This window comes from Oxyura jamaicensis, chromosome 3 (assembly GCF_011077185.1).
Source record: "Oxyura jamaicensis isolate SHBP4307 breed ruddy duck chromosome 3, BPBGC_Ojam_1.0, whole genome shotgun sequence".
Taxonomy (NCBI): Eukaryota; Metazoa; Chordata; class Aves; order Anseriformes; family Anatidae; genus Oxyura; species Oxyura jamaicensis.
The window spans coordinates 19,269,530-19,284,375 of NC_048895.1; the positions used below are offsets into that span (position 1 = coordinate 19,269,530).

At 41.1% G+C, this 14,846-nt stretch overlaps 1 protein-coding gene across 1 annotated transcript; it reads left to right on the forward strand.

The window, feature by feature from the left end:
• Positions 1-1,194: 1,194 nt before the first annotated feature.
• On the forward strand, positions 1,195-13,226 carry TAF1A (TATA-box binding protein associated factor, RNA polymerase I subunit A). Its single transcript, XM_035322380.1, has 10 exons — positions 1,195-1,394; positions 2,849-3,018; positions 4,315-4,428; positions 4,699-4,897; positions 5,673-5,803; positions 6,664-6,822; positions 7,945-8,011; positions 9,243-9,363; positions 10,763-10,923; positions 12,048-13,226. The coding sequence occupies exons 1-10, from the start codon at positions 1,310-1,312 to the stop codon at positions 12,167-12,169; spliced, it is 1,329 nt and encodes a 442-aa protein (XP_035178271.1). The 5' UTR covers positions 1,195-1,309; the 3' UTR covers positions 12,170-13,226.
• Positions 13,227-14,846: the final 1,620 nt, after the last annotated feature.

Sequence of the window (14,846 nt, forward strand, 5' to 3'; positions counted from 1 at the left end):
AAATTTGCCTCAGCCTTCAACCCCAAATCTGGAAATGCACGTATTCCAGTACGAGTGTTCTGTTAAGTTTGGGGAATGTGAAGTTCTGCGTGTCTACATTTGCAAAGCAATTTTCCTGCACAAAGGTATCTGTCAAACTAACAACTAAAACTTACTAACAAGATCAGTTGGCAATGCTCACCTAACAATCAGCAAAGACTCGTGAGTGACAAAAGAAGATTAAAAACTAAAAAGGCAAATGTAAATAAACATGCTTCTGGGCAAATCTGAGAAATAAACTCGGGGCAAGCTGGATAGTGAAATTAGGGTACTAACGTAAGGTGAATTAATGCAGTGTAATAGGATGTGACGCCACGCTTTGATAACAGCAGTGATCAGTGAGACATGGATAGGAAGGACAAATTATAAAGGAGAGACAAAGGTGACGACACCGGTTAAGAAGTGGTGCTACAGAACAACAACAGTTTATGGTCAAGTTTGATGACGGCTATCAACAAATAAAACAGAATACTAATGAACTGAAATTGTCAGAAACAGGAAGAACACAGCTTTAAAAATAAATAATAAAAAAGGGACACTTCTGTAACCCCCCTGATTTATTAAACGTCATATTAAGGTACGATACTGAGGTTAAATCTTCAGACACCGCAGACGGCTGCCCTGCCCTGTGTTTCTCCTCCTGGCACCTGCTCCTGATTGCAGCTGAACCAGGATACCGGGGGCGGCGAACCTTCAAACGGAGCCAGCTTGTTACCTACTGCACCATTTACTCATCCTCGCGTGGCCGAGTTCTCAGGGAGGGAGGGCGGCCGGGGGTGGGGACGGGGGTTGGACGGGACTCGCTTGCAGAACCAAACGCGGACTTTAAACGCCCCGTGCTTTGGGAGGTCCCACGTTTGGGGCGACCCCGCGCTCTGGGACGTGCCACCGCACGGCCGCTTGCGGGCAGCCATTTCCCTGCGCAGGCGCCCGGGGCGGCCTCGTCATGGCGACGGCGCTGCCGGGCGCCCGCATCATGGCGGTGACGCCGCCGCCTTCACGGCGCACGCGCCGCCTCGGAGGCTTATGCCACTCATGTGCGCGCTCTGGGAGCCGCTCTGTCAGCCGAGAGCTGCTAGCGAGGGCGCGGGGCGGTGGCTGTGACACCAAGCTCTGAGCGCCGTGTCTCTTGGGCAGCAGCCGGGCTGGTTAGGGCGAGCCAGGGCCATCCAGCTGGGACCACTAGCCGGGGCTAGTGCCGCCCCTCCCCTGCCAGGGTCAAAGATGGCGGCCGCCCTGAGGCGCCGCCCGCTGTAGAGGCCGTGGCGCCATGGACGGCTTCGTGGCCGAGGCGGGCAGCGCCCTGCTGCCGGCCCTGCACCTGCCCTGCGTGCCGCAGCACTTCTACCGAGCCGGTAAGGGCCTGGACGCTGCTCTCCCGCCCCGGGTTCGGCCCCCTTCTGCCCTCCCCCTGTGGCCCGTTGTGTGCCGCCCCGGCCCCCCAGCCTCCTTCGCTGGGGCGCTGCGGGTTGCTGCGGCCTCGGTGCTGCTCCTGGCCCACCCGGCTGGCAGCCTCCGAGGTGGCCTTTTAGCTCGGCCCCGGTCTGGGGACGCGGGGACCGTCCCGTGGCACTCACAGCTCCGTTGTGCAGGCAGCCAGTGGTCCCCGTAACTTCAGGGGCCGGGTGCCTCAGAGACCGAAGTCTTCAACGTTAGCATCTTTGTATCACTTGCCGCGAGTACCATGAAGTGCTGTGGTGCTCTCTGCGTTTTTACTGCTAGTAAAATAAGGGTTGGTGAGGCAACTCATCACAAAAGCTCTGTGGATGTAGGTAACTGCAGAACGTCTAGACAAGTGTGTTTTTTTTTTTTGTCCCGAACTATTTTTGTAGTGAAACATCTTACAGCATCTCTATTACTATATCAGGTGTTTTTTCAGCAACTTACAAAGTAGGATAACTTACAGTAACTACAGTTCTTGGAATATTTAATTCTATAGTGTCCATTATGTTTTTTATTTTCAAAGGATTTAGAACCCACAAAGCTAGAAATTAGCCCGAAGACCATACCATACAACACTGTAGGTTAATTAGAGGTACTTTTGAAGAATGCACTGTATTAAGAGTGCTTTGAGCCAGCATTTGAGTTATTTCTTCTCCTGTAGCGTTCATGTAGGGGGTTGGTTTGATGAAGAAGGCTTTTGAAGGCTCTCGTGGCATGGGTTTTGTTGTGGGGGTGTGTTGGACTGTAGCATACAGCTATTACACAGCTGTGAGCTTTAAACAAATGTGGGAACAAGAATTCAGTTTTGTGCCATAACAGAATTTGAAGCAGTGTCTGTATAAACAGAGTAAGTGGCCTCCTTCCATGCTTGCACTTCAGAGAATAATTCTCTACATGTGTTTGTGTTTGTAGCGGGGATTATTTAACCATTGGTACTGGAATGGCCTGTTTGTGTGTGTGCATATGAATCATCAGAGCGCTGGAGCCTTAAGCTCAGCTGACAATAAATTGGTGGGGAGAGAGGTCCCCAAAATACAACAAAACATACTGTGAAGTTACCAGAGCACTATGGTCTTCTAATTCTGGTGAGGCAGTAATATGTGATGTTGGCGCTTTGCTGTTTCAAGTGCCTTCAGCTGCGTGCTGCATGTGGAATAAACCATTTCATATGTCCAGCTTTTGCCATATTCTCTTTCACTACTGCAGAAAATAGGTGTGTTTAACATCAAGACCATGTAGCTTAAGATAACTCTCTGTAGTGTCTGAGAGAGATCATCTAAGAGAGAGAGCTAAAGTAGCAGCTATGTTGTTATCTGAATAAAGACTAATAGTGGGTTTGGTTCACTTTGTGTTTTGATTGATTTAGCATCTTCCCATGAACATAAATTAAGCTTCAAGAAGAACAAGGAAATATGTTTAAGTTACATTCAGGATGCCATACTACAGAAGCAGTGGAAAAGAGCTGCAGAGTTCCTGATCTTCTACGTTGAGTCAATAGAGAAAGATTATTCTACAGAATACATGGGTCCATCAGAGGTAAGCCCGTGTCCCTTATCAGAGTTCTTTTGCAGTTGAAAAAAATACTTGCAAGAAGCATCTGTCATCTTCAGACCATCATTTGTCTTAGCAAGCTAATCATAAGTTCAATTAAAAAAAAGTGGTAAGACCTGAAAAGTTAGGAAATGTTCATAAATTAGTCCCTGTAAAAGGAATAAAAAATAGAGGCATTGAAGTTTCCAATAACATCCAAGCAGCTGTGCAGGTGCTGATGCAGAAACTTCAGGGATGTCAGGATGCAGACAGTATACCAGACCTCATAGTTGGCACACGTATACCTTTGTGCATTTAACCAATGCACAGTTGTGCAGTTTTATGCAATCTTGCTGTAGTTTGAATTCTGCTGAGATTTCACTCTCAGGGATTCTGGGAATCTACAGTGCTCTCTGATTTTTTTTTTTTCTGACCAAGTGCTGGGTGCTCATGTGAAGTTCTCTGGTCCTGTAGGCCGGTGTGTTTTTTGTTAATGCTGTTTGGTTTGTTTCTGTGTTACAGGGATTTATTATTATTATTATTACTTACATAGGTCAGTGGCACAAGAGATGAAAACTTGACATAGTTTAAGTTAGTTCCATTGGTACCAAATCTATGAAAAGCATTCTTCATGTAGTTTTCTAAAATGGAAAAGCAGTAGATGTTTTCAACTGGCATGCCATCAATCAGAATCTATTTGAAAGTTAGCATCTCATTGAGGTCTTTGTTAGAGCTTTCAGTGCTTTCAAAACTCAACCAGATATTGGGATAGAAGCAGGAGGAAGGGGATCAAACAGTTGATAGATAAACTAATTTGATTTGTTTACATTCTGTATGCAGACCTTGAAAACAAATGCATATAGATGGGAAAGCCACATCTAATTGGAAATAATCTGTATTGATAAGCCTGAAGAATTGTGCACCTTACATCTCTGTGGGAACATGTTAAAGGAAAGCTGAAGTTTTCAATAACTTTGAAACATACTGTTTTTAGTAAGAGGAGGGGAAACCTTCTAACTGAGAGGGTTTTCAGAAGCTTTGCTGAAGTACTGTATTTATAATGAGTAATTGTGAAGCACCCATAGCACATCAGTTAAAAAGAATAAATAAAAACAACACTAGATTAATGCGTTGCTAACAATAGCAGTAGACAACACTTAGTACTCATCTTTTTATTTGCAATTCAAATTAAATTTTATCCATATGTTGTAGTTGCTGGAAGTTTGGTAAGTTTATATATGTGGTGACTGATCCCATTTTTATACTAAGGTTATTTTTGAATCTTTTTTTCCTCATCATTAGATTCTTTGGAGAATAGGAACAGAAGTTTTTTGCAACCACTCACATAGCAGCATAGGAGAGTTCAACTCTTTCATAGAACAGATGAAAACCTTGGGAGTAAAAAGGTATTTGAAGGTGAGTGTACTTACTGATATCTTGATGGTTTTCCACACATTTACCACACATTTACACACAACTCCAAAGTTCCTTGTAAAGATACCGTTTGAAAAATGTGTAAAACATGCTTCTAATTAAAATGTTTTACCATGTTTGCATTATTTTACATGGATGTCAGTAATGAGTCTCTGTCCTTGCCCTCTGCATCTGTGTAGACCTTTGCTGTATTGCTGAGGTTCTCTCCATTTTTGATGTGAAACATTGTGGTATGGACTGCTTGAATTGCAGGTTTGTTTAGAGCATGCCTTCCATCTCCTTTGTAATGGACTAATAGATGAAGCCTACCAAAACCTGTCCCTGGCTGAAAGCTGGAGGTTTGGAGAACAAACAACTGCTCAGGATAAAGAGATGAAACTGGTTCAGGCTTACAGGGGACTGCTGGACTACTACAGCTGGTCCAAGAAGAAGAACATCCTCTTAGAATATGGTAAGTCCTAGTACTGCTTTTGTATTGAGCTCTGAACTTCAGCTTCATTGTTCTGGTGTTTGCAGCAGCAGCATTTCCATGTGGGCTGCTCTTCTGCCTGTGTCTACATATGAAGGCACAAAGGCAGAAATACTAGACTTCAAAAGTTGAGGCTGTGGATTGTAATTCTGTCTCAGCAACACCGGTGGTGCCAAAACAGAACACTAAAGTGCACTTCTCCAGTGTCCTGAAATGCTATTCTGAAACAATCTGCTTTTATCCTGAATCATAGTTTTATATTCAGCCAACATCACCTAAAAGAAACATCAAAGGAATGTGTTCACCTATAGCAGTGACTTCATCCATGCATAAGTGCTTTACTGCTGCTAGAATTTTGAGTGCTAACAAAAGCTCCCAAAACTTGTATTTGAGTTTTCCGTTTTTTTAAAGGTAAAGATACATAGGTTGCTCCTCGTGTGTGGCACCTAATTCTGCGTATACCTGCTTGGCTGGATCTCTGCTTGTTTCTCTGAAACTAAGTATTGTTGGTTTAAAGTCTTTGTGCTGGCAGTGTTCTTGTCTCGGAACACTGCCCGTTATGCCCCACGAATTGATTGTAAATTGAAATGAAGAGCAATGAAAAATTCTTGTTTCAGTACCGGTGGAACTGAGTCCTTATTTCTTAAAAACTTTGATTGGAGTCCTTGCTTAGCAAAATGTTTGTCTTGTAGGTACAACACTTCAAGAACTCCCTTGGTAGCAAAGTTAACTCTGGCATTCTTTCCTGTTTTCCTAGAGAAGCATGGACTTGAAGACTCGTCTGTTGAACGGGAAATGCACAGTTGCTTTCGGAAGGCAGCAATGAGCTTAAAGGAGATCATTAAAATACCTGGAGTCTGGGATCTCTTTGTGAAATCCTATGTGGATGTAAGAGCATGTTTTGCAGATCATCTTCCTTTTGTGTTTCCCTGTCTAATCTCCTTTAAGATGTCTGTCTGCAGTTCAGTTTCATGTGTGTGAGTGACAGTGAAGTTTTTTTAAAAAAACATGTAGTACATGGCACCTCACTAGCTTTGATTTGGAGTGTTTGCTCTTGGTAGGGCTGCAGAGCCTCCATAGAATACAGAAAGGGCTTTATTTCTGCGTTGCCAGGAAAAAGAAAGACAACCAACTTGCGTGCTCTGTTTTCATAGTGCTAGTAAAGAAATAGGAGCACAGCTGCTTTGTTTAAATTCCTGAAAGCAAGTTCTCTTTTTGGCAGGGCAATGTTTTTCTTGCTATGCTAGATCTTGGACGCCAAACATGCAGTCCTTCTGTTTTTTAAATAACTTCTTAGAAGTTGTAACTAAGAAATAAAGTTAATCTTAAAATCACTTTGAGAAGGCTTACTTTTTCTAAATGCAGATAAGCTCTGACTTCTTTGAGCATTTCTTCTGGAATTTTACTGGGTGCTGACAGCTGCCAAGCTGTCACTGAGTTCTCTTCTGAGACATGGCAGGCTGCTTCTATGTCTTGTTCCAGTGAACAGTGATGGTAATTCTTTAACAATCAAAGAAGTGCTAATATTATTTTCTCCTATATAATGTTTTTCTCCTTTTCTTCGTGTGATTTTTTTGGTTACCTGTGATAAGAGTAACCAGTAAAATAAAAAATGCTGGTGTTACATCTAACCTGCTGCATTGTTAGACACAGACTGTGCTATCGCATAATTCTGCAGCAGTCCAAAATTAGTTGTAAGAGTTTGATTGGTAACGTGGCAAACTAATGACAGACTTAACTTCTCTTAGTTGTTGGAGTTCTACGGAGACCACCAGGAAGCTCGCGAAGTATTAAGTGAATATGCCTACAACTCAAAGTTTCCATCTAATCCCAACGCTCATGTTTACTTCTATCAGTTCCTAAAGAGACACGGCGCATCAAAGAAATCACTTGTATCTGCACTCAAGGTATATATTACATAGTGAATACAGCCTGTGGCCATTTGTGTTAGGCAGTGGTCTGACAGTTTAGTTCAGTTGTCTCCTGTTAGAGTATTTACCTTACTTTATTCTTTTGGGGAAGTAGAGGGTTAGAGGAAAGTTAGTGGGAGGGGTGCTGATGGGTGGAGCAAACAGCTTCCCTTAGCATCTTTGCATTCAAGTCTTTATTCTACCTGTATGATTAATGCATCCCGCACCTTAGGTGAGAAACAAACAAGCTCAGAGTGCGTGTTTACATGGCTCTGGAAGTCCGTGTAGACAGCATGCATTGATTTTTGTTGTAGTTTGATCTTTACAATACTCAAGAAGTTATTAGATGTTTGTTTTTTCACATATTGATTCTGTCTAGCAGTTAGTTTCATAGTTTTCAATTAGCTGCATTTAAGCTGCAGTAGGAGTTCACTTCTGCTGGCTGGCAGGTAAGGCCTTGCTGCATTAAGCTTTTGTGGAGTTGCTTTTAAATTCCCACTTTCATTGTCTTTGCTTACTGATCTTGTTAACTTCTTTCCAACGATGGTTTTCAATCTCTTTTGCCACTTGATGGCACTAAAATGCTTTTGTTAGGGCAAATACTTCAAAGAAAAGCTTCATTAAGTTTAGGCTTTTAAACTGCAGCCTGTATGTTTAAAATTCCAACTTCACAGCAGCTTTTAGCATTAGTTTGAAACACTAGTCTCCTACAACACGGTGACAGATCCAAGAACTGGTCCAATAGATACTGCAAACGCGATCCAATGCACAGAGCAGTAGATGGGAGCTAGAACTCACCTAGGACGGAAATAATGTTGTCTCCTAGGAAGGAGACGCTGGATACGTATTTGGGTTGCTCCTGAAGAATATCGTGTTTGCTCTCGCATTCAGTGTTTTCAGCAGTCACCAAGGTATTTCATCCACTGTGTTACAGCGTTGTGTCACAGACATGCAAAATGGCCCTTGATTGTCATTCTTGGTATCAAGATACTTGGGTACCAGATTGCTTAATTTTCCTAAGACATCTAAAACTCTCAAGTCAGTGCTTCCCTTGATCAGGCAGTAGTCTTGAGAAGCTTTCACACTGAAATAATATATATATATATTTTTTTGTTTCAGATCTTGCATGATATTGTTCCCTCTCATGAACTAATGATAGACTTTAATATCATGCTCCAAAAATCAAGTAAGTCTTTAAATATATTTGCTCTTTTCCTTTATGTTAATCTAGAATATTATGAAATTGTTCTGCAGCCTTCTTTGTACTTAAAGTAGTTCTGTTTATTAAAAGAAAAACCCCAAACCTGACTTTCTGATCATAGGAAACTTTAATGCGTATGAGTCAGCAGGCACTTAGAGACTTGTGTAAGCAAATACCTTTCTAAGTTTAAAGGCTGATCAAAGCAGTATGTGTAACGCATGGCCCAGATCTCAAATATATATACTTTTTTGAGGTACACTAGTCTGAATGCCAGACTTGCTATTTCCTTGATGAGGTTTCTTATTCCTCTTCTGGAGGAATTGAGATGGATCTATACCTTAGTTTATCGTTACCGATCAAAGAACAAAATCTTGGTCCTCTTCAAGGGAGGTTTTGTTTTCAAGCTAATAGAAACATCTTCTAATTTGGAGACTAACTTCCATTTTTATTAATTTTCTTCTAATTTCCATGCATTGATGGTATTCCAAGCTGCATATTCTCTTGCAAGCTGGCATGTTTCAGCTAGCTGGCAGATTGGTGAAATGTCATCTAACCAAGATTGTTCTCTTCTCTGCTTTCTCTCTGGAAAGAAAAAAAAAAATCCTCTTGGCTGAAACCTCTCTTTTTCTGTTCATGCATGACACGTTTGCTAAGTTCTTGTAGCTCTTGTGCACAACTAGATTTCTGAAGAAGTAATTTATGCTGATAACTTTTCCCACATTTACCTGCTGTGATAGGTCCCTTTTAGAACTCCTCTGGTACATTAGCTGCTGATGTGAAATGCCTGTTTTATTCATATCAGTCCAATTTATTTGCTTTGGTATCTCAGGACTTGAAGTGTTCCAGGGCACTGTGTTCTCTTCCCATAAAAAGAACATGTTGAACAGCAGCATCAGCTGGAAGCTCTGGTTACAACAGCAACAACTGTTGTAAGCAAGGCAGTGTGGGATAAGCGAGCAGTCCTATGTGTGCCTCTTGAGTCAGCAGGTCTTGAGCAGAATGAGAGTAGGGAGAGGGGATCTTTCTAATGAATTCTCCTCCAGACCCAGGAAGTCTTCCTTAACGTTCTCTCTTGGAAAAGGCAGAAGATAATGGGGGAACCTCAGTAGTTGGGAAAGCAGCAACATGTGGGAAGGCTGGATGGAGAACAGTATTTGACGTGTTGCTTACTAATGAGTTCTAACCTAATTCATTAATTGGCCTAATCTCTTCCCAGAGAAACGAAAGAAACGTCGACTGGGGCTAGAAGTAATTTTTGCAGCCTTGGATTATGCTGGCTCGAAAGAAAATGTAAAGGCGTGGAGTTGTTTGGCCAGACAGGTGAAACAAATTGTAAAGTAAGTGTGGTATCTCTGATACAAGATACTAAAACCTCTGGAAAATTGGTGAAGTCCCCCTTTGTAGCCTTCATCTTCCATGCTGATGAATGGAAGAGTCAGTTCACCTGCACAGTAATTTCACCTGAATTCTGTGGCAGTGCTTGGCTTCAGTATTTTTCCACTGGGAGAAAAGAAGAAATTACTGAAGGAAATTTTCAAATTTCCAGTATTGTCATCACCTGGCAAAGTTTTTTTTTTTTTTTTTTTTTACCAGATTATGTGCTTATGCACAAGGAACTGTTCAAACATTTGGATGTCTTTTGCTGCACTGTCTTCCAGGAGAAAAAAAGACAACACTTGTTTGGTCTTTTGCTCTGTTATGCATACGTTATTATTAGAAGCTGTTATCAGAATTGCTGGGCTGCAATATGGGCGTGGTATATTGTGTACAGACTGGTGTGTTGTGTTTTCCTTTGCTGTTTGATGATGGTAACTGTTAGAGAATGCAGCCAGTGTATTCTTAAAAGCTGAGCCTGGGGATTGAAGTGTCATTGCCTATGCTGTCAGGCAGGGACTCTGGTTTAAGAAGGAACCATCTCCAGGCAATCCATGCCCAGAAGGCCTCTAATATCTAGATTTTTTTCCCAACAAACAAGATTTTATTTTTAAGTCTTATATATATATTTACAGTAGGTTAGTTCAGTGCTGCATTTGACCCACTTTTTTGATTCATTGTTTCTTCTACCTCTACAGCATCTGCTGTAGAGGTCCAGAAGTTAATGGCTTAAAGCTGGGAATATCGTTGCATGCAATTAACAAAACTGGCATAATACTTGAACTTTTCCTGCATTTTTGTATTTGAAGACACAACTTCAGAGTATCTTGAAGTATAGAGGATATCTTGGTCATATTAGGGGAATATCACTTTCTTGTTATAGGACGTTTCCATTTCAGAAATGCTTGGTTTAAGGTCTTTGCTATGTGAGTTACTGGGGTAAGATAAGTATTTGGGATACGTTACCCTTTGAGTACGCCTAGGGTAACACAAACCACTTTTAAAAAACAAACCTGTTCATACTACTAACTTGTTGACGTGAATCAAATGTCTTACTACTATTGACAAACTGTTGTTTGAGTCAAATGCTTGCTTCATTTCACACCGTAACCAGCCTTACTGCCAACTTTCAGTAAGGCTCCTAGAGTTCACCTCCTGCCTCGCTAGTGTTGCCAAGGACTTTAATTATAAAAAAATAAAGGCATTTCTGTTTAAAATAAATATTTCAGTCTGCAGGGTAAGGTCAGTCTGTTAGCAATTACTGAGACTCGTAGCAAGCTGATTATAAAATTCAGTGCCTCCTATTCACCATTTCATCCCAATTTAAGTTTTTCTATATTTTGTTTTATATTTTTTTTTTAGTTCTGAGAAGCATCTTGACTGGATCAAGGAAGAGTGGAACTCCAGAAAGGACTGGTGGCCTGCCTTCCATTTTAGCCGCTACTTAGCGAAAAGGAATTGGCAGGAAAATGAAAGCCTTACATATGAAAAAGCTCTGGTGGCTGGAATCTTACTAGGAAAAGGTAATGCTAAATGTTCCTTCCTTTTTCACTGCATAAGATAGAAGTAATGCCTGTCTCTAGCCTGAATGAGACGGGATGTAGCTGGTCTACTCCCTGTAAGAAACACAGTTCCATTTGTCTAGGATTGACTATAGTTTTCGAAGCTGAGCATGAGAAAAATGTTTAAAATGGTTGGGTATTCCTCAGTAGGACATACTTTGTGTAACTTGTCTTATCCTGGTTTAGGGTTCCATTTTATTTGGCCTTGTTGAGCAGTCACAATACTACTTATTCTCTTGTTTGTAACCTTGAAACCACAATTCCAAAACTGTCCACCAGCCTTCTCAATGGGTACTGCGAGGACTGAAAAGTTTGCTTGCTGGATTATGGTTTGTGCAGTGTATCAGCAAATACTGGGGAGGAGACGATCCTTAAGGACCATGTGAGCATTGTAGTGCTGGAAAGGGGAGGAAGGAGGTCTTGAGTGGGAACAGTCACAGTTTGATAGGAAGATGAAAATGGTGACCTCTCTGGTAGCGTTCTCTAAAATGCTGCTGAAACTAAGTGGTAAATCAGGCTGAGAAGCAGTAGCTAAGTTGAGAATGAGAACATGGTCTTGAGAGCACGATATACAGATGAGTTTGGACTTTGGGTTGATGAGACATTTTGTTAGCTTTTCTATAATTTACCTTCCATAATTCATAAAAACAGTTTCTTGTGTTGCAGGCCTTTTTTGCTTTCAGTAATATGTTATTAAATGTCTCCCAGCTTTTATTTCCAGATGTCTAATAAAATTGTTCCAGGCCTGATTTTCTCTAATGAAGCTTCTGTGTGTATTGGTGTTGATGCAAGCTTCTGTTTTTACTTATCCAATGTGATAAGTATTTCTTTACTCCTGACATTTTACTTCTTCATGTATCTGAAGAGTAATACAATTTTCTGCATACAGTTATATAAATGTAGAATATTTCCTGGGTAAGATGAGAATAGTTTTAGTACTGCAGTTATGTTGCTCATGTGCCTTGCGTTATTTTGTTACTTTTTGTTACTGAAAACTTAGATATTTCCATGTTATTTAAAAAGTGGAAGGATTTTGTCTACTTGTATCGTGGTATAACTGACATCACCTTTTCTTTTTTGTTTAGATTGTAAGTACTTTAAATACGTATCACACCAAGGCTGCAAAGCTCAGGTGAAAAGATTTCGAACGCTGAAGAAATTTGTGATTAGGCACGGTCCCGTCTTCCCGAGAATATCTGGTCTTTGAGGTTCCTCTGTACACTGGGATTAGAAGGTGTCTTTGAGGCTCTTACTGTATTTGTTTCTTCTCTGTGGAACTGACTTCTATATTGGTACTGCTCTAAGAAGGCAGACCCTATCAACTTAGTAGGCTTGTTATATATTTCTGTTTTAAAAGAAAGTTGCTATGGTTTTTATTTACTTTACAATAAAGTGACTATTAAACATATAGGGTTGAAGAATTTCTTTAATATTAGTCCCATGCTTTTGTGTGAAATGTAAACAACACTGATTTCAAATACACCTTGAAAAGTATTTGGTAATTGTGGTATAGAATGCTTGTATCAATAATATTGTAGGGTTGATCCTTTATATGTTCAGATGTATAGATGGTGATTTAAAAGGCTGCTGGAAGGTAGTTCAAAATCCCTTCACAGCCAGCTGTAGCATTCATAATGGCTGTTGTGCCTTAACCTAGAAGCAATATGTGATACAGTGTGAAGATGAGTTTCTCAACCTGTAAACGTTACGTAACGTGTGCTTATAACTGACTTCCTGAAATATATGGAAAATAGGGAGAGGTCTATAGCTTAGTTCTTGCATTGTATATTGAGAATAATTGTAGGTCATGAAGCTCTGTTGCATACTGCTCAAGTAGATGAGGCATTTCAATGAATCCAGTATGTTTTCCTGCATGTGACATCTGTGGGTTGGGTCCAGTTCAGGGAACTTCTTCATGTTGCTGGTAGCAGTGAGGGAAGGTTGCTGCAGTTGCATGGTTACAGAGGAAAGCTCGTGTTCCAGAGTCTGAGAGAGAAAAGGCAGGGAACTACTGAAAACTTCACGACCTTGGAAGAGACTTGCTAGAACCTTTTTTTGCAGTCTTGCCTAGGAGCTGAAATACACACTGTTGCTGTGTTTAGAAAGCAAACGTTAACGTGTTGTCATAAGCTAGCATTCTGGTTCATTTAAAAACAACAACGTTTCCAAATACTACTCCTGTCTTAATGGCAGGTCTGTAGAACTCCTGTGGATGACCTGCTTGAACCACACCTGGGAACGAAATAAAGATGTCTTTAACAGCATGGTGGTGTATGGATAAGTTCATGGGTGCTTTTAATAGCCAAGTGTTTATCTGGGAGTTTGGTCTGGGTTAATACTGAGTCCTGTGATGTGCTTTGAATCTGAAACATCATGAACTACTTGCCATAACTGCTTGCTTTATCTTAAAAACAAAAACAAACAAACAAAAACAAAAGTAAAAAGACCAGCAATTATCCAAGTTGTTTTCAACCTGTGTGCTAGTTTAGTTCTGACTTGGTAAGAATGTTACTACCTCATTCTGTAATAGCGTAGTGTTCTGTTGTAGGTCTTAATTGAACTGAGTTATGCCTTACATGTAGTACTTACAGCTGAGCCAAACCTGCAGATCTCAAGTCCTGTGTGGAATTCCCTGTGCGAATTGTTGAATGCGTGCTGTGTTTCAAGCCTGTGCATTGTACGTCGAATGTGGTAACTTCCAGTGGATCGGAGTATTCTGCTTTGGCTTTGAATTCTGTGGTCTGGGTTTGGTTTTCTTCTGAATTAACTCTTTGCTCTGTGTGCAAAACTTCTGTGAGGTGTTTGTTTCCCTTCCATGAAGCAAATAGCATATCTTTGCTTTTCTCACTTATGCCGAGGCAAGGAACTTGCTAAGAGAATCCGCATCTCCTGGGCTACCCACCCAGTGTGTGTTGTCCTTCTGTTATTCCACCTCTTGTTCTGGTATTTTTTATATTCAAACTGAACGTGATGATGTCACAGAATTGCTTTCAGCTCTACCTGCCGCTTTCTGTGTTTGTTCACGTTTGTGCTGCCTCTGTTTTAAGAGTGCATTCCTAAAGGCAAAGAAAAGCGAGCTGATGAAATGTCAGCTGCTTGTCAAGCACGATGACCCTACGTGTTCTGGCTCCTTCCCCACCCTCCTTCCCCACCAGTTTCTCTGTATTGTGAGCAACTGTCTTGGAACTCAGCGGGACTTCAGAGCAGTGTAGGCAGGTTGTTAGCACTAAACAGGTGTACGTGCTACATACACCTACGTAATGCCTGCGGAATCAGAGCCTTAATGTGCTCTGTACTGCTTTGAATTTAAACTTCTGGGGGGATTTCTGTGATTGATTCTCTTATGTGTGATGGTAAATGGAAAGTTCCACTCAGACGTGCCTTGTTACATTTACAAAGTGGCTCGGGGTGGAATGTTAGCTGAAGAAGAAAGACCGCTGCAAAGAGTGCTTGGGTAAAGCAAGGAGTAAGCTCCGTGGGAGGTGTTGTGTTCTCTCCTTGTCTAAATATCAGTAAAGCTGTTCTTGCTTTGTGCCCTCATCAGGGGAGCAGCAAGGAGTGCTCTTGTTTTTGGTCTGAAATCTCCAGTAACTTGGAAGTGCAGTTCTCTAAGTGCATAAACATTCTTTTTTAAATTTCTTTTTTTTTTTTTTGTCTGCAGGTGGCATGTCTCTAAGAAAGGAAGAGAGGGGTTTAAATTCTCTTACCAGTAAAAAGTTGAACTAGTGGACAATGTTAGTTACCCCAAAGGGACAATAATACTAAAGGAATGAAAAGCCTAGGCAGTGGTTATAAATGAAAAGCATGCTTGTTTATTGTCCTTGCTGGTTGTTATGATTTCAAAATAACACAATTTTATGAAAGTATGCCTTAAATTCAGTGAC

Coding starts and splice junctions, on each gene's coding strand:
- TAF1A (XM_035322380.1), top strand. CDS start 1,310: ATGGACGGCTTCGTGGCCGAGGCGGGCAGCGCCCTGCTGCCGGCCCTG. Junction 4,429..4,698: donor GAGTAAAAAGGTATTTGAAG/GTGAGTGTACTT, acceptor CTTGAATTGCAG/GTTTGTTTAGAGCATGCCTT. Junction 10,924..12,047: donor TGGAATCTTACTAGGAAAAG/GTAATGCTAAAT, acceptor TTTTTTGTTTAG/ATTGTAAGTACTTTAAATAC.